Source organism: Acanthaster planci, linkage group LG15, assembly GCF_054643075.1.
Source record: "Acanthaster planci isolate LZ-2023a linkage group LG15, COTS_SCS, whole genome shotgun sequence".
NCBI lineage: Eukaryota > Metazoa > Echinodermata > Asteroidea > Valvatida > Acanthasteridae > Acanthaster > Acanthaster planci.
In genome coordinates, this window is record NC_141791.1 from 14,037,686 (window position 1) to 14,056,610 (window position 18,925).

Consider the following 18,925-nt stretch of genomic DNA (forward strand, 5'->3'; position numbering starts at 1 on the left):
ACAGAATTTCTGAAAAAAAATGGCATTAAGCCTCATATTGTGAGATTTGGTCACAACTTTGAACAACAGATTTGATGAGAGATGACATAATCTGGTATTCTTATGATTTCTCTGTTGACACAGACAACAGTCAAGTGTGAGTCTCCCTGCTACGAGCTTCACAAGGTCGAGTTGGAGGTGACCAACCCATTTAACCAGGCCGGAGAGTTCCGCATTGTCCTCGTGGAAGCCAAGAGTCCTTTCCCTGGCTCTGATGCTACCACCCAGAAGACAGGCCTGCTGAACCAGAAACAAGGAGGTCCCAAGAAGGTCCGCTCTAAGACAGACCACGGTCAGAAGAAGGAGCGGACCCCTAGTCCACCAAAGCAAGATGATCAGAGCCCTAGGACGGAAATGTTTGAACGTGAGTCCATCACACCCTCCATGTTTTCCTGAACTTATTCAATACTTTATACCCTCCACTATTTATCTCCGATTACGTGCAAAGTGTCTCTTTGGAGAATAGATACACCCTTGTAAGACTCTTATCCTAGGCTAAAAGAAACAAGCCTTATGCGTGTAATATGTTTCAAGGTTAATACATAAAGTACATGTAGTTTCAACATCTCCAAAGTTTCTTTGCAATCTGTCTGAATTTTTGTTTGGTTAAACAGTTGCACACTCAGGGAAGTTCTTCCATAATGGAACTGCAAAGAAGAATGTTTAATATTGAAATGTACCAAGAAGGACAATATCAAGAATGCTTCAACGGAATTTTATGTACCCACGCCCTCTCTTTGAAACAGTCTCAAGTAACGGGCCTTGGCCAATTAAATTGCAGTATCCAAGACATCACGTAATAATCTGTCACATTTTCACCCACTCAGAGGACAACGGTAACCAGCTGAGTGCCTTCCACTGCGCCCGTCAGTCTCTGCAGCTCGACAGCCATGGCTCGGCAGTCATCGCTGTCGATTTCCTCCCCTTCCACACCGGCAAGCGACAGTGTTCTATCCTCTTCATCAATGAGTCCATTGGGGAATTCCTGTACTCTATTGAAGCAGTGGCAGGATTACCCATGCCTTCAACGCTGCCTTACGTGCCAACAAAGCATAGCGTCAGGATCAGCAGTGCAGCTGCTGCAGGTAAAGATGTTGAGGAGTGGACAGTCATCCAGTATGATAAGCCATTAGTGATTGAACCAGTTGGTATTAATGAACAAAGCATGCACTGTGAGTTTGCATAGGGTTGCGCTGATCGGGCAGACCTTGTGTGCCCATCCTAATAACCTCCGATGCGCATCATTTTGGGCATGCGCTGTCGGAATATGGAACTGGCTCAATCAAGTTGAAGAGTGCCTTGAGTCCCTGGTTTGCCATTTACACTTGTATAATCAGGATAGAATAAACTTCATTCAAAAGTCAGCGATATGGAACTTGTAACTCAGTTAACTTTTTATTTTAAAAACTGGAGAGAAAAACGAAAGTATGAAGTAAAATCCATCACCAACCGAAGCCAGTTTAGGCTGAAAATGGCTTCCAGTGAATAAGGTCTGTTCTTGAGACTGTAGCAGTAATTGTTTCAATTACTTCGGAGCAAGCCCTTGCAGAGTTATGTAGAAAAACACCCAACCCTTATGCACTTATTGTAATGGGGAGGTATTTCACAAAGGCACCAGACCATTTCTGGACAGCAACTTTCCGGCGTTAAGCATGCCCCAAACCATCTGAAATACCAACAGTGTATTAGTCTGGAGAATTCTGATGTAATTGGACAACCAGGGTTCTGGACTCTATTTGAATCGAATTTGCAAGTTACTTAACCCCTTCATGGCGGGATTATTTTGACCGTGACTGCTGGGCTGTGGTATGCCCTGAATGGAGGGCTTTGTCCATCAGCAGGTCCCATTGAACCAGCAGCTGCATGGTGAATAGACTGTATGTGTGGTATGCACTAATCCTCACACAATGGTGCGGTAGTAGCAGTCCTCTGTAGCGCAGGGGTTAATTGTCTCTGATTCATAGGCTGTAGGTTCACAGTGAGATTCTGTTATCTGGAAGCTGTTGCTGTGTCAATGTTTATCAAAGTTTATATTGATGGTATCAATGTTCATCATCTTGACCATCGGTTTGCACCTTGGCTGATTTCCTCCACAGGTAATGGACGTGGTGTCTACGGTGGTGACGATCGCGTCATCTACTGGCGTTGCGACAGCAACACAGTCCTCCGTGAGGAGCTCATCATCCCTACCACCAACGCCGCCCGGGAGAAGGCCCTGGTGGTTGCTGCTCAACAGAGGATGACTGAGACGGAGATCCGACGCCGTCAGACAACGGGGACACTGGCTAGTGGTTCAGTGACAGCAGCTATCGCTGCCCTTGGCTTGACCGATGAGACTGTCCTCACTGGTAAGCCAAGAGGACTAAGGAGTTATCGGGGTCATCAGCTTTGTGCATGAACCTTAGAGGGCTCTGTTAGTCATGATTGCATTATGCTAGGAATGACAGTTCTTTGATACTGATGAATGTGTGAATAGGTTGTAGTTGAATTGGTAAATGTTGGAGAAATAAAGACTGACAAATGATAGCAAATGATATGCAGTGCCTCTTCGGACAGTAATCTGTCACTTCCCTATGCTAAAGGATTCATCAGTGTTTAGCTCATTGAGAGTAATGGAGTTGGTTGCAGCATGTGGTGATCAGATTGGAATCACACTGTAAAACCCTGAGAGGGTCAGTGATTGAGTAGTAGAGATGCCTGCGCAAATTAATAGGAGGTTGCTGGTTCAAATCCCCCTCTATCTGATTGGAATCACACTGTAAATCCCTGAGAGGGTCAGTAGATTGAGTAGTAGAGATGCTTGCGCAAATTAATAGGAAGTTGCTGGTTCAAATCCCCCTCTGTCAGATTGGAATCACACAGTAAATCCCTGAGAGGGTCAGTAGATTGAGTAGTAGAGATGCCTGCGCAAATTAATAGGAGGTTGCTGGTTCAAATCCCCCTCTGTCAGATTGGAATCACGCAGTAAATCCCTGAGAGGGTCAGTAGATTGAGTAGTAGAGATGCCTGCGCAAGTTAATAGGAGGTTACTGGTTCAAATCCCCCTCTGTCAGATTGGAATCACGCAGTAAATCCCTGAGAGGGTCAGTAGATTGAGTAGTAGAGATGCCTGCGCAAGTTAATAGGAGGTTACTGGTTCAAATCCCCCTCTGTCAGATTGGAATCACGCAGTAAATCCCTGAGAGGGTCAGTAGATTGAGTAGTAGAGATGCCTGCGCAAGTTAATAGGAGGTTACTGGTTCAAATCCCCCTCTGTCAGATTGGAATCACGCAGTAAATCCCTGAGAGGGTCAGTAGATTGAGTAGTAGAGATGCCTGCGCAAGTTAATAGGAGGTTACTGGTTCAAATCCCCCCCGTCAGTTTAAGAAGATCTCTCACAGGCCCTCATCATACAGCCCCATGCACAGTCCTGATGATAACAGATCATTGAGAGTAATTTTATCTGTTTCAAATCAGAGTTGTAGCCTCTTAGACATTTCTGTATCCTTACCTCTCAGGTAAAACTAGTGCCAACCCCAACACCAAATCAGACAAACCAGAAGGCACTCGCTTCATGGTGGAGGTTAATTCCAAGTACTTTGAGACACCATCTGCGCTCTTTGTTCCTTCACCTTTGACCCTGAAGCCCAAGTCAGCGGCAGAGATTGTCACCAATGGTCACATGGTGGACCGATCTCCAGCCGGGCTGGTTGGAAATACAGGTAGAAATTTTCCTGGCATCTTAAAAATTTCATGAAAGTTCAAATACTGTGTTTGTTGTCTTTTATCAAGGATGCCTTTGGAACCAAAACTCTTGTAGTGGGATACTTTTGGTTGCTGTGCAGCCAAGAAGTTTCTGAAAGTCTTGGTTGTGTTCAAAAGGTCGGATGTAACAGATGTGTGGAAAAATGTCATTGACATGTGATGCCAAAGTTGATCTGACAACACCTTGTTGTTTTACTTAATACCATTATAGTGAAAATCAATCATCTTATGCTTTTCTGTATTGAGGTCTAAGGTAGTTTTGACGTGCTTTAGTCAAATTGTTAGAAGTTGAATATTTTCATTCTTTGGCCAATAGGTGTCATTCTGGACGATGGAACAGTCAGCCTACCGGTCAAATTCACCCCTAAGAGTGCCGGTCACTACCCATGCCGTGTTGTCCTGCGGTCACCCAATGACATCCGGGTGTACTTGATAGAGTGTACGGTCAATCCTGAAGGGACAGCGGCTCACATTGAATTCACTGCACCGGTTCATCAGTCGGTCTCACAAGAAATACCACTGGTAAGCAGTCCTTGTCAGAATGAATTTGTTTTGATATTTATAAACTGTGATGCTGAACTGGCAGATTTTTAAAGACTTTGTTATACTTATGCGCCTTTTTATTTGTGGATTAATTAGTGTCTGTTTTGATTTGAACAGAAGATTTGAATGAGTCAGATTCTGTCAAAACCGACAAATCTTCTCAAGCTTTCTCCCAAACAATTTATCTTCTTTGAGAAATTGATTTTGGCCGTAGTAATTAAGAAAGCTGCTCTTACAATAAGCTGAAAGCAAAAAAAAGTGAATAGTATAATTCTAAGAAACTGGTTGGCATCCAGAGTCACTGAAGTATTGAGAAATGTGGTCAGGTCTCTCTTACAAGTACATTACAGAAGAAATATTGTCAAATGAGCATCCTTTTTTCTACTGAGGTAAAATTCTATTCTAAAATAGCAATCAAACAGAGCCAACTAGTCACTTTGGACGGGCCATTTTCCATCCAGGTTAATCAGACCAGTGTTGATTGGCCACTGTCTGCCTCCATTGATGGTCAAGGATTCTACGGTCCACCCTTCATTCTAGCCAAAGCTATGCAGACTACGATCTACCCGCTCATGTTCAGACCAGCCTATGAGACTCTTGTCTCTGTAAGTCATTTCATATTCTACTTTATCTGCTGCCAGTAGCCCTCTTTGGTGCCTAGCCTGACCAATCATTCTTGTCCATTTTGTTGAGATATTGTGTTGCATTTTATCAGTCTTGAATATTTTAGATATGTATCTGCATAAATGAAGATCTGAATGACAGTGCCTCATTTAGTGAAATATGAATTCATTCTAAACAGTCTATATCCCCTTTGTTTTATTGCTTGTCAAATGCAGAAGTACATTGTAAAGGAGAGTTTTCTTGACTCATAACACAGAGTTAATTGTGTACATTGTTCATTTTTATAGATTCTCTACTGAAATATTTTTGTTTTGGCTGGCTAAGTCGTTTTAAAAGTTGTTTTAGATTTCCTGCTTTGTGACATTGGGTATAAATTTCCGTCATATGGTAACTTTTCAAACAAGCCTGCTCGCGAAGGTGGTAAAACCCACTTCAAGCTTGATTACGTGGTAAGGTGTTATGGCACACTTCCCTCCCCTATATGCACACTCTACCCCTCTCACTTACCTTACACCAAACTGGTGCAGTGTGACTGAAATTTATGTTTCAACTTGAAAGGAAGATCGGGAACCAGTCTTCAGATTGCATACACTCTTGTTGCACGTTAAGGCTTATTGGATACCAGGGAACTCTTGTGCATAAACGGAATTGCTCCACATTGACACCAGTGACTGGATACATGTGTACAGAGCCAGGCACGATATTGGTCACAGCAGTCACAAACTCACAGTCCTAATACTTAATGATCACTGTAGCACAGGTGTTCATTTGAAGTTACAACAGACAGTACTTGCATTGGGAAATACCACACCACTGACACAGCATTGATTGGGAAGCATTTTGCAAATAGTGTCCAAACAAGGCACAGGGTGTTACCTTGAATGAGATTTGCACAATCTTCTACTCCAGTGATCTGTTCTATTTCCATGCCCACTTCACTTCTCTTTTTTCTTTCCTATGAAGCTTTTATACCAATCTGATTGACGCGTGAGATTTTTACAGAATCCTGTGATGTATCAAATCTGCCGATTCTAAATCTTAAGAACTGAAAACAAAGATCACGTCTTTAGAAAGGGTTTGCAGTGCTAAGTGCATTTTTAGGATTTTAGTAACAGTCAAAAGGAATGCTTTCTTCCAAATTGATTTACTAGTCAGAACTTCACAGAATTCAGAACCTGAGGATTGGTCAACAAGTTACATTTAGAACCTTGGTTTTACTTTCTCCATCAGGGTAAATTGGTGTTGACAAACAGCGAGGATGGAACGGAGCACCATTTCCGACTGAAAGGCGAGGGTCAGAAACCGTTGGCCCTGGATCATGTTGTCCTGGAGTGCCAGGCCCGGCAGTCGTAAGTACAGAAATGCTGTCAGAAGTGCTAGTTCTTTTAAGAAAACCACCTGTTATCGGGAACACAGGCTGTTTTCAATCAGTAGTACCGGCTGTAACCAGTTGGAAATACTAGTTGTTCCCATTTAGTGATTCCGGCTGTTCTCATTTGGGAACACAGGCTGGTCCCAATTGCGAACACAGGCTGGTCCCAATTAAGACTTGCTTTTCCTGTAGCAACTGTGTTAAATTTTATGGTGTCTGTGGTGTTGAGTAACGTGTCCCATCTCATCTTACGTTCTGTCCTAACGCAGTATGAAGCGGGTGATTCGTGTACCTAACGTCACCCAACAAAAGTTGACCTACCGCGCCGTGTCCGACCTCTCCATCGTCACCGGTGCTGTGCCGAGCGTCACCGTCTTATCAGGCAAAGAGGCAGATTACACCATAACTGTATCACCGTGGAAGCGTGGCACATTCAGGGGAATCCTGTCCTTCATTGCTGGTAGCACCGATAATCTCAAGTAAGCTTATTTTTATCAATCATAGTTTACCTTTGTTTTAGCAGTGTTTTAATGGCTTGGGTAAGATTGAGATAATGAACATGCGCTGAACACTAGCCTTGCTTGGTCAGTAATATGACTCCAGTCATGTGGTTAATTCTTAGATTTACTGCTTCCTATTTTTAAAGGTTGTCTTTCTTCCTTGTGTTGGTTTCTGTTTCTGTTTCAAGAAAGAAATTCCTCTTGTCTCCACAGGGATGAGCCAGCCAATGGAGATAGCGACACCCAGTCCCGCCCAGATTCAGGCACACGACCAATCAGCAGCAAGTCCTCATCTAGCTCCGCCTCTGTCCATGTCCACCAATCCAAGCCCGGCTACCGTGTCTGGTATTCCATCGAGGTACGCTGCAGCCCACCTCCCCCTGAGCGCAACATCGACATCCTCTGTGCAGCTCAGTCGGCTGTGGTCATGGAGGTAGAGATCTTCAACCCGACTGTGGATGACCTGACCTTCACGACGGTCATCGAGGGGGAGGGTCTTAGAGGAGAAGGGGAGGTGACGCTAACCCCGGGCCAGAAGAAGATGTACCAGTTGGTATATGCTCCAGCCATCGTTGGGAAGTCCGAAGGAAGGTGCGAGATTAACATTAATCAATGGATTACTAAATCTATCAAATTCTAAAAAATGTAGGAATTATGAAAATCAACTAGCTGTGAAACTTCTCTCAATTCCTCAGCATATTTCACGTTACACACTGGCTGGTGCTTGTTTATTTCTCAGAATTTGTATACCCTCCTTTCCCCCGAAAAAGGACACAAAATAAATCATCCCCTGCCAAGAGCAACAGAAGTTCAAGTGCCAGAAATGCTTGGCCTGTCCTTGATCATAATTACCTCTCTTCATAGTCATAAGTACAACTATATAACTGCAGCTTTTGAAAAAGGATCCCTAAAATTCCCCCCAAAAACCCACCCAGTTAGAAGACACTTTTTGTCAACTATTTCTATAGCTTGCTTTTCACCAGCTTACGTACGGTAGCTGTTTTTCTGTCCTGCTTTTCAGCTTAATCTTCCAGAATGAAACCGTTGGGGAGTTCTGGTACACCCTTAGCTTGACTGCCGAGACCCCAGCACCTACCATTCTCCCCCACATTGAGTGTGAGTTGGGTAAATGGAATTGGCAGTTCATCTCTCTCAGCAACCCAACGGAGGAGACCTTAGAGCTGACTCCAAGCTGCTCCAATACCAACAACTTCACCTTGGAAGTCGAAGGGGGAACTAAGGTATGGAAACTCTTGTGTAGTTGGTTTATCTACAGATGTTTGAGAATTAGTTTGTAAGGCATGTTTTGGTTTGGTCCACACTTTCCTAGACATAAACACACTTGGCATTTCCATTTATTTTTGTGTGTCATTAACCCCTTCACGACGGGATTATTTTGACCGCGACTGCTTGGCTGTGGTATGCCCTGAATGGAGGGCTTTGTCCAGCAGCAGGCCCCATTGAACCAGCAGGTGCACGGTGAATAGACTGTATGTGTGGTATGCACTAATCCTCACACGATGGTGCGGAAGTAGCAGTCCTCCGTAGCGAAGGGGTCAAAGAATTAAGAATGTTGTCACAGAAAAGTCATTAAAGAAGGTAAACACGAAACTACAGTTTTGTTGAAATAATATTTAGAGCGGATTAATTGTAAAAGGTCAAATCAGGTAACTTCAGAGAAATTTAGATTTTCAAATTTGTTTCATGTTTACATACTTCGTAGTTTATGTCAGCTTGTTACTGGAAAAGATTTTATGACTGTGCAGAAATGTTTTTTTACATTTTCAGTGGTTCACAACAAGGCAAAACATGAATGCAGTTTTATATATTTCAAGGACATTGACATGGCTGGAGAATATCTCTTCGGGTTTAAAGTTATTTTGGCAGGTCAGAGTAGGAGTTTCATGAGTGGATATCCTGACAGGAACATTGCATTACAGCAATATTTAGTTACTGAACTGTGTCTACTGAATTTCCTGATCCAAAGGAGAACATTGAAATGGACCACAAGTGATCTAACTTTGTAGACTTAGAGTGTTCGGCTTGTAATTATGTCTGTCTTGGTTTCCTGATACCCAGATCATCCTGGCGCCCCACTCTATGCTGGAGATTCCCATCCAGTTCATGCCTTCCTCCCTGGGCCAAGGCAACCACCTAGCTCAGGTAGCATTCTCTTGTGAGCAGCTAGGGGACTGGGTCTTCATGGCCTCGGGTACGGGCTTGACCCCGACGCCCCTTGACCCAGTCAGTGTCAGCGCCATCCTAGGGTCCAACACCTCACTGATTATACCCTTCAGGAACCCGCTCAACGAATCTGTCCTGATTGACGTAGTATTGACTGGTAAGCAGTGGCGAAATGATCGTTGATACTTGCTGTTACCCCTGAACAGCAGGCCAGTACTAAAATATGCTTGTATGACCAATCAACTTCTGTCATGATCACACTGTAAAGTTGAAGCTAGTCAAATTTGAAGCATATCCGGTTTGTAAGTGTGACGTCACTTCAGTTTAAACCACACCCACTGCACACATTCACTGCACATAGGGTCTGCAGAGCACTTGGCTGCTTTCCAATATCGGCTCCGTCTCAGGCTTCGCCTGTTTTTAACTAGCTGACTTTGAAGCTGTAAGCGCACTAATTAGTCTAATAGTGCCACAAAACATCATATAAGATGCAAGAGAGCAAAAACTTACAGTAATCCAATTTGATTTAAACGCTTCAGGCCCACAATCGGGGATTGGTTTCGGGGAGGAAGCCTGAGACAGAGTCGAGAATTGGAAAACAGCCCTTGAACCAGCAGAGAACCACTTGATTCACACAGCCTGTATTAAACAACCATTCATGGTCTGCATATCCACACATGCAGCACTCTCATATTAAAGGATCATTCTCAGCAATTATTTATTTACTGCTTCCAACTGTAAAAAAAGGGAAACGGGATAAATGCCATAAATAGAAGAATGAGCTAGTTCCTGAAATCAAACATTGGTGGCACTAGTCTAATTTGGATATGAATGACAGTTGTAGGTTAAAGGCAAATAAGGTTGTACCAAAATAAACAGGGGTGTCTTTTTATGTAACCATCACACAGATAACACAGATCTACTGGACAGGGCTCGCGGCAAGCTGGAACGCAACAAGATCCAGACAGACTCTGCCTTCTGCTTGCTTCTGAAACACACTACAGGGATTCCAGTGGCATCTAAGAGCACCTTGGATATCCCCCTGACCTTTGCCCCCGACAGCATGAGGCTGCACGAAGCGCTGTGTGTGGTGTCTGTGAAGAGGGAGGATGGGTCTAGTTGGGAATATGAGCCTTGTCGGGATCCTGATCATCCTCACTCCAGGAGGTAGGTGGGAGATCTAGATGAGGCACTGTTTGATCTAAAAGGCTGTGAGAATTGAGCTTAACTTCACTGGGAACTTTTGGGGTAAGTTAGCTTCATTACATAAACAAGTAGAAGATAAAACTGCAACGCAAACTGTTCAAAATTTTCCTCCCTTTTTTACTCCAGGGACTATGATCAGCGAGACATGCAGGGCGGCTTGAGAGATATCCGCTGGCTCTACCCCATCCACGGTATTCCCGAGTCGCAGCCCGTCATCGATCGTGGAGCTGTCATCAGCTGCCAGGCACGCAGTCGCATTGAGGAGAGGTTGGAGGTGTCATTGACTGGTGCCGTGCCGAGCTCTGCCAGCGGTGACCAACGCCGTGTGACGACTAGAGCTGTCACCCCTAAAGGACTAGAGAAAGCTCATACAACAGATGGTGTAGTGGTCGGGGAAGGTATTTATTGAATATATGCTAGGGAGAATATAGATATAATGACCAATGATTAAAGGCACTATTGCCTGCCTGAGATTCTATATATATATATTGACTGGTTATAAGGGCACCTTTGCCTGTCTATGAACCAGAAGGGACTATGCCCAGAACAGAAGGTTAGGAGAGTTTGTGGAGATATTGAGATAACTATTTGAATAGCAGTATTTCATATACTCATGCATATTGATTGACAGTGGAGGCACTAGTATACATGTATTTCTATGCAGTTGCCAATTGCATTTGACATCAACTTAAAATGGCCAAATGATGGGAGGAAACTTATAATAGTTTTATAGTTATTAAGATTTTCCAATTTCCAACTTTCTAGTAAATGAAACCATTTTGTTTCTTCCCAGGAAACACGGTAGCCAGAGAGTTTTCCTTTGACGTTCTCTACGGTGATGAAGAAGCTGAAGCCCATCTAGAGAATGCAGTCTCCCTCAACCTGGTGCGCAAACAGAGAGACAAGCTGTCTGGTATCGTCAGACTGGTCTTCAATGTGGTCTTTGCTCCCTTCAAAGTCATGAAGTGAGTCCTCTGAATTCTTGGCACATCACCTTGGCAAGATTTCATTTCATTCAGTCCCATTGTATTGCTTTCTAATTGGCTATTTATACACTTGCAATTGGCAAAGTTATTTGATGAATGGCATTCCAATACAAGGTAATATCTTTTAAATCGCACTTATATTAAAAATATTCACATCGATTCCAAACTTATTGTGATAGATTCACTATTTTTGACTTTTGTCAGTTTAACATTAGGTTTTCTTCTCTTACTTTGTGTGGTACATGTGCCTAAGACTTTGTATTATTGGTGTGTTGTTTTTTGTGTGCTTTATGAGTTGAGTATGATTTGGAACCCTGCATAACCTGAAGACTGGGCTAAGCAAGCCCAGAAATTAATGCTTAGCAAATTTGTATAATCAGCAAGAATTGGCAGGGAGCCAGTCAGAGGCAATGTAATTAACATGAAATTTGCTTGGTGACTGTTTTCTGCTTATCAAACATTTTGTATGCTAATAGCAGTTCAGTGTGGGACTCTATGCTTTCTCTTCTTGATGTTCTTTGCACAGCCATGACGTACAGCTGTGCGTTACCGCGGCAACCGGCGGGGTCTGGCGATATCCTCTCCGCTTCACCTCCACCGAGCCCACCGTGGATGATGTCATCACTATCGAGTCGGTGGGGCTCAACAAGGAATCATCGGTTGGGTTCAGACTTACCAGCCAGGCAAGGTGAGTTCTTCAAATAGGTTCTGTGTAGGGCAAGGAAAATGAAATGTAACGAGGAAAGCAGGGCAGTTCTGGACTTCAACTCCTAGGCGAGGCGGGGATGAAAACTTGTCAAAATATTTGGTCTCAGACCTCATTTGTGAATAGTCTTTTAATAACCTGTCCTTTTATTGAATTAAATTAATTAACCAGTAATATGCTTTACAGAACTGTAACAGGGTAACACAAAATAGTTGTTATCTTTTAGGACAGCCTCCCCCCCCCAAAAAAAAATGATCAGGTAGACTATTTTATTTCTGATGAGGTAGGTGTCAGGAGAACTGTTCAACTGGGAAAATGAAGGCATTATTATTGACCAGGAATCATCAATGGTGAAACCTTCACTAAAGTCATAAATTTGGCATAATTTCTTACAACAGAGTTTAGATTCTATGTTAGAGATTTTATATTGCAAAGAACTGGCGTACCTTGGCTGGTTGTTTCAGAAAGAAGTCATTTTTTTCGAATGGATAAAGTGCGGTTCTTTTAGTGTGTCTGTTGCCTTGAGCGCAAGGTTTCACTGATAACATGTGGCATTTGTAGTTCTAATGCATAACACCTGCACATCCAATAACACAGCCTTTGAAAGGGATCAAACATGAGACATCGAAAACACCATCTGGATTACGGCTTCTCTGAATCGCGACTGAAATCTTTCCCTGTGGAGTCAAGGTGTGCTTGGATGGCTGAACACGTTATCTGGATGTGTTCAGTAATTGTTGACAGTTGCTCCGTCCGGGGCTTGGGGTCAAACCAATTTCCCTTGCATATGTACGAGTTCCTTCCCCCTTGCGTGAGCTGTCTGGGGACCTTCGGCATTCACCGCCCATGTTTTTCTGCTTCCCCTGGTATTCAGGTCAGCTGGTTGATCCACTAGGTTCATCGAGGATGTCAGGTCTTTAGTGGACAGATTTGCAGGTTTTGCTCTTGTCAAATGTTGACTCAAATATCACGTTTGGGGCTGGACGACTTAGAGGAGTTCCCCTCGTGATCTGACCTCTGTCAGATTACAACACAGAAATGACTTTGCCGAGAAATTGTGACAATGGCAGGAATCGAACTTCCAACTGTCAAAATGCCATGAAGGTTTGCTACTATTAAAATGAGCTATATCCAGCAATCTAGGAATTACCAAAGTTCCCCATGTTGATCAAATCTTCTTGAGATTAGAGACAGAAATTGCTTTGCATAGGAGTTTTGACTAATGCTGGAATTGCACGTGCGACTGTCAAAATACCAAATACCAAACTGATTTATATCTAACCCTGTGGTGACACTGGGCATGATATTCATGGCTGAGGCTTCAAAGAACACACATGCTTATGCAAGCCACTGGCTAATAACTATAACCATTAGACAAGCCTGGGACTAGTAAACATAGCCTCGTCTCTCCCAACCAATGATAATGTTCTTGGGTACGAATGGTTCAGTTGGTTGAGCACCTGTGCATTCTTCCAAAGGTAATGAGTTACAGGCTTACTACACTCAGATGTCTTCATTTCAGTTCTATAACTTGCATTTACCTTTCATGCTGTGATACTTTAGTGGTAACTTTTGTTGGGTATTGTGCAAAGATATTTTGTGATTGTAGAGGACACTAGAGGGCAGTATTGATGAGACCACTAGTCCAGATACCAATTCATTAGGAAACCTTTTTTTTTTTTGATACCTTCCAGTGCCACACTTTTCACTTCCATGCTTCCTTTGATAACATTAATAAGATCTCTGGAGCATCCTGCAAGGGATTAATATCACCTGGCATGAAATACAGGGTCTGTCAGCTCCAATTTGCCAGCCGCCCGTCGGCTGACGTCTTTGTGGTTTCTCACAGCTGGTCCTGGGTTCCGTTTCAAAACATTAGGCCCAGACGCGTGGCTCTGTCATGTTGTTGGCAAGTCCTCCGACTTGTCTGTCGACCAAGGGGAAATCTTAATGCTTAACCCTATTAGCTTTTAACTTTTAACCCGTAGTAGTTAGATATCACAGTTGAAGCTGTGGCCTCTATGTGACATTTGAGAGCATTTCGTGTACTTTGCACTTGAAAACTTCATGAAATCCAGACGTGGATATTGCAACGGATGTTGCATTTTAACAAAATGACAAATTTAATTGGGTGCAAGTTGAGCTCTCATAAGCTTCCTGGATGGCTTTAATACAAGTGTGCTGGACTTTTGCCAGTTTGTCCTACGGGATGTGTTTCAATCAGAAAGTAAGACATTCCGGAAACGATGGCAATTAGGGTTTTTCTTGTGTTCATTTCAAGTCTTAGTTTTGCAATATTTTGAAAAGAAATATTTGTTCTCTTTCACCAGTCTGTGTTTTGTGTCTTTAATTGAGTTCAAAACAAGACCGACAAAGTGGTGTGGTTGTAGCAAGTCTGACTGATCAATATCCTTCAACAAACTGGTTGTGATCATCCTTTTGGCAGTCACATGTTTTCTACAGTTTGTGGCTTCCAGTGAACCACGGCTTTTCTTGATATGCCCTTTATTGGGATAGTAGCTTTTATCTAAGAGCCACCTGCTAACCCTTGGTGATTCTCCTTGCAGATCATGATTAGGTCCATTTCTCGTACATGCATGGTTCTAACAAAATTGTCTTGGGAGATGACTAGTTTTTTACGACCACTTCTTTTTTAGGTTGGGGGATGTCAGCAAAATTGGTTGCAATTCTCTAGAATGTTTTGAATGTTTCATGATTTAAGAATTTTTGAAGAAAAATAAATGGGAATGTTTGATTAATTAACCACTTGCTGCCGGGTGCCGTAGGAAATGCAGTGTCTAAAAACAGGCGATTTTCAGTATGTTTGGTTTTCAAAAATCTTCAAAAATTTATACCTTTTTTCCTGAACGCCTAAATCCCATCCAGTGACTGTCTGGTGGCTACTCTAATCTAACAGACTATTGATGCCCGAGTATTTCAGCCAGGCCTGCTGTCTTGTAAAAAGAGCCCAGATTGTGTGGTGTCACATAAGTTTCTTTTGTTCCCAATCTTTCAAAACAATGAGGGATTTCTTCCACTATTGACAACTGAAAAATGTTGGCAATTCCCAGCAGCTTGGTCTTTTGTAACAAGACCCAGTGCTCTTGTCCAATTTCAGGCACCCTGGCTATGTGTACAAACCCAAGGTACCCGACAACGGGCTCCCCGGCACGGACGTATATAAAAAAAACCTGGACTTGCAACGCCTTTGTATGAAAAAGAAGCCAACCAGCGGCCATTTTACCGAGCCGAATACAAAGGCGTGGGTTGGCTCCCTACTATTGACGTCAGGAAGAAGAAAGGCGGGCATTACCAGGAAAGCTTTGTATTCGGCTCGGTAAAATGGCTGCGAGTGGATTCAATGACTCTATAAGCTGATTAAGGGCATTGCGAGTCCAGATTTTATTATACACGTCCGTGCTCCCCGGCAGCAAGTGGTTAAAGACGGGACGGGCACCATGAGGGGCATAGTATCTGAATACTCCTTGACTTTCATTCTCAGGAAATTGGCTTGCCATCAACTCTACTAAGAACTCACTGTCCAACAGTTTAAATACTTTCTCAACACGTTGAATCCTCCTTTTATTTCTCTGTTCCTCAGACACCCAGTTGCATTCACTGCCTACTTTGTCGCTGGCAGTGACCAGGAGTTCACTGTCAGCCCACAGTCCGGGGAACTCAAGCCCCTAGGGACCAGCGGCACGCTGGTAACAGTCGGCTTCAAACCAAAGATCTACGGCAAGAGCTACCAGGCCAAGCTAGTAGTGCAGGTAAACATGAACATTGCTGAGGTCTAGAAGTTTTAGATCTCCAAACCAGAAATGCTGAATATTTAACAGGCTTGGTGGATGGTACTGTGGCTTAAGATTCAAATAATGATTCACATAGCCCTGCCTCCAAATACCTTTTGCCCCACCCCCATTCTGACTGCAGTATTCCCTAGTAACGAACCTCATATCTTTAGCTTTATTTGATGAGTGTGATCTTTTTCAGTTTCCCTGAAATGTTCTTGATCCCCATCGGCATTGTTGCCATTGAAATGTTAAGAGTTTGGCACTATTAGAGTAACTGACAACAGGGAATTTTGCAGGATCCAAACAGAGAGTTTGATTCAGCAAAGTGCTTGATGCAGAAAGTGTTTTTTTTTTTTTCCATGGTCACTTTTTCTCCCCCCCCCCAGTGTCATCACTAAAATGTCTCATAAGCACAGAAGACATTAACATACAATACAACTGTTCAGTCACAGTTGGTGCAGTCTTGGGAAAATTAGGAAGCCCTCCACTACCCCCGTTTTCCGTCTTCTTAGATTTCCCGCAAGCTCCTCTTGGAACTAGTCCAGCCCCCAGTCTTTGGCTCAGGTGCTTACCAATATTAGAGACACTCCACATTTTCTTTCCATGTCCATGAAATACACTTTGCCAATTCTATGATAAACTAAAGGGATAACTTTTTTTTTATTAAAACAACAATTTTTTTTACAGGATCACAGAGAGATCCACAGGGCAGAAATGGGCAGTGTTTAAGACATGGCTCCTGTGTACAATGTATTCTTTTTGAATGCCTTTCACTTCAGACTGCTTTTTTAAAGAGGTATCCATACTTCCGGGCCCTTTGTAGTAGAAATGTCACAATTGTTTGTTTAAAGGCAATTTGACATGTCTACAAATTCATAAGATTCCCTTGTAAAATGGAAAGAAACAGATTTAAAAAGGTTTTGGATGCATTTTATTGCACAATTCCCAGGTAAACGTAGAAATGAATATTCCTCAACTGTTTAAAAAATCGCAATTTTGCCATTTTGGCCAAATTGTGACTTTCTCCCAACATTCACAAAGATCTGGTGAAATACGATCAGCCTTTTATGAGCCATAGTCTTGAGAATATCACACTCTTGATGACCATTTCCCTGATGTCATTCTTCAGACTGCCGACATGCAGTGGACTTATTCCCTAGTGGGCGTAACCCCCGAGTACGTCCCACCAACAGGCCAATCCCAACGGCCCATCGCTGGACCCCACACTAGTGGGACGCGACACAGCAAACCGAGGAACTACGTCCTGGAGAATCTGAAACTGACCACGACTGCAGTGTCTTCGCCCATCAAAGGAGCGCCCATTAACATGAAGTAAGCCTGGAAAAATGTAGGATTGGATGGGAACTGATTGTGTGGTGTATATAGAACCTTCTTTCACTGTGAAACGATATTGTTATTTGTAAATAAACTTGTGCATATTCTATGAAGATGGTATTGGTTTAAACTGTAGGGGAAAAAAGTCGTCCAGAGATATGTCTATCCGGTTCGTAAGCGACTTCGTCACAAAGGCAAACGCGCCACGATTCGCCAGCTCTCATCAGACAATCGCTGAAGGTGCACGTTAACTTCCAATTCCGTGGTTCCATGTAAACGGCGATCAATGCATGTAACCCTATATGCAGTGCACGTGTACAATGGGCTTGGTTTAAACTGAAGTGATGTCACACTCATGAACCGGACAAGGAGCGAGTAAGGTGTTTCATGCAAATGTTGTTTTCAGCTCTTTCTCATGTCTGTCTTTGGAAGACTTTTAGGCAATAGGACAAGGATAGTATACATATTTATATCTCGAAAGGATGCATTTCTCTTGTCTGTTTCTGTTATTTTGTTTTGGGTTATGCACAAAGAATGTAATGAGTGGGCTACAAAAAGTTGGAGATTAGGAAGAGAAATTAATTTCAAATACAGAATTAACCATTGGGGAGGCGGGCATGAGACAGTGTTTGCCTTCAAAGATATTGCAATGTCCATTTTTTTTTAAAGCTCACATATAGTTTTTGTTGTTTGTATTGGTTTTTCATGAAACTATTTTGGTGTAACTGCCTTCTGGTTTTGAAAATCTCCCTTGTACATATCAAATGTTCCTTGATGTATAATTGCACTAAGCTTTGTGTTTAGGTTCTTCTGTCAAACTTGATGCAAACTTAAATTACCTGTCATTTTTGTCATTCACCAAAAATTGATTAACTGGCCATTAAAATTAAGATTTCAAAATCCGTCCACTATTTGGGGGAAAAATGAGTGCATTGAGAATGTTTGTTTTCAGTGAGAAAGTTTGTATTTATGTCTTTATCCCTCTCTGAATTTGTTGATAGCGGCAAGCCTTGCAAACTAGTTAAAAACCTGAACACTTCTATCTATGGGGCACCTAGATTGCAATTTAAATAAAAATTCCAAGACTCAAATTTTTGAAAAATCGACAATGATGATGATGAAATTTTGGCCAAAATTTGACTTTTCTCCAAATCACTTAGAAATCATTTTCAAAGAAAAAGAAACATATTTCGATCATCTATGGGGCACCTAGATTGCAATTTTAGTAAAAATTCAGGACTCAAAATTTTTGAAAAATCGACAAGGGGTTAGCCTTGCAAAATAATGAAATTTTGGCCAAAATTTGACTTTTCTCCAAATCACTTAGAAATCATTTTCAAAGAAAAAGAAACATATTTCGATCACCTATGGAGCACCTAGATTGCAATTTTAATAAAAATTCAGGACTCAAAATTTTTGAATAATCGACAAGGGGTTAGCCTTGCAAAATAATGAAATTTTGGCCAAAATTTGACTTTTCTCCAAATCACTTAGAAATCATTTTCAAAGAAAAAGAAACATATTTCGATCATCTATGGGGCACCTAGATTGCAATTTTAATAAAAATTGAGGACTCAAAATTTTTGAAAAACCGACAAGGGGTTAGCCTTGCAAAATGATGAAATTTTGGCCAAAATTTGACTTTTCTCCAAATCACTTAGAAATCATTTTCAAAGAAAAAGAAACATATTTCGATCATCTATGGGGCACCTAGATTGCAATTTGAATAAAAATTCCAAGACTCAAATTTTTGAAAAATCGACAAGGGGTTAGCCTTGCAAAATGATGAAATTTTGGCCAAAATCTGACTTTTCTCCAAATCACTTAGAAATCATTTTCAAAGAAAAAGAAACATATTTCGATCATCTATGGAGCACCTAGATTGCAATTT

At 42.2% G+C, this 18,925-nt stretch overlaps 1 protein-coding gene across 6 annotated transcripts in view; it reads left to right on the plus strand.

Annotated features, from left to right (window-relative positions):
- The window catches only part of cfap47 (cilia and flagella associated protein 47), a 37,110-nt gene extending 19,152 nt beyond the window's left edge, over positions 1-17,958 (plus strand). For 3 of the 6 annotated variants that reach the window (XM_087146285.1, XM_087146286.1, XM_087146287.1), the window contains 18 exons: positions 124-403; positions 867-1,124; positions 2,136-2,387; positions 3,538-3,741; positions 4,101-4,306; positions 4,789-4,932; positions 5,356-5,400; positions 6,182-6,300; positions 6,593-6,802; positions 7,037-7,414; positions 7,845-8,064; positions 8,903-9,164; positions 9,916-10,174; positions 10,340-10,611; positions 11,007-11,178; positions 11,726-11,887; positions 15,507-15,675; positions 16,829-17,958. In XM_087146285.1, coding sequence (XP_087002411.1) covers positions 124-403; positions 867-1,124; positions 2,136-2,387; positions 3,538-3,741; positions 4,101-4,306; positions 4,789-4,932; positions 5,356-5,400; positions 6,182-6,300; positions 6,593-6,802; positions 7,037-7,414; positions 7,845-8,064; positions 8,903-9,164; positions 9,916-10,174; positions 10,340-10,611; positions 11,007-11,178; positions 11,726-11,887; positions 15,507-15,675; positions 16,829-17,035 — 3,819 coding nt within the window. In that variant the 3' untranslated portion in view covers positions 17,036-17,958. The remainder of the gene's footprint in view (positions 1-123; positions 404-866; positions 1,125-2,135; positions 2,388-3,537; positions 3,742-4,100; positions 4,307-4,788; positions 4,933-5,355; positions 5,401-6,181; positions 6,301-6,592; positions 6,803-7,036; positions 7,415-7,844; positions 8,065-8,902; positions 9,165-9,915; positions 10,175-10,339; positions 10,612-11,006; positions 11,179-11,725; positions 11,888-15,506; positions 15,676-16,828) is intronic. The other 3 variants (XM_087146288.1, XM_022234268.2, XM_022234269.2) reach the window with 1 other exon arrangement.
- Positions 17,959-18,925: the final 967 nt, after the last annotated feature.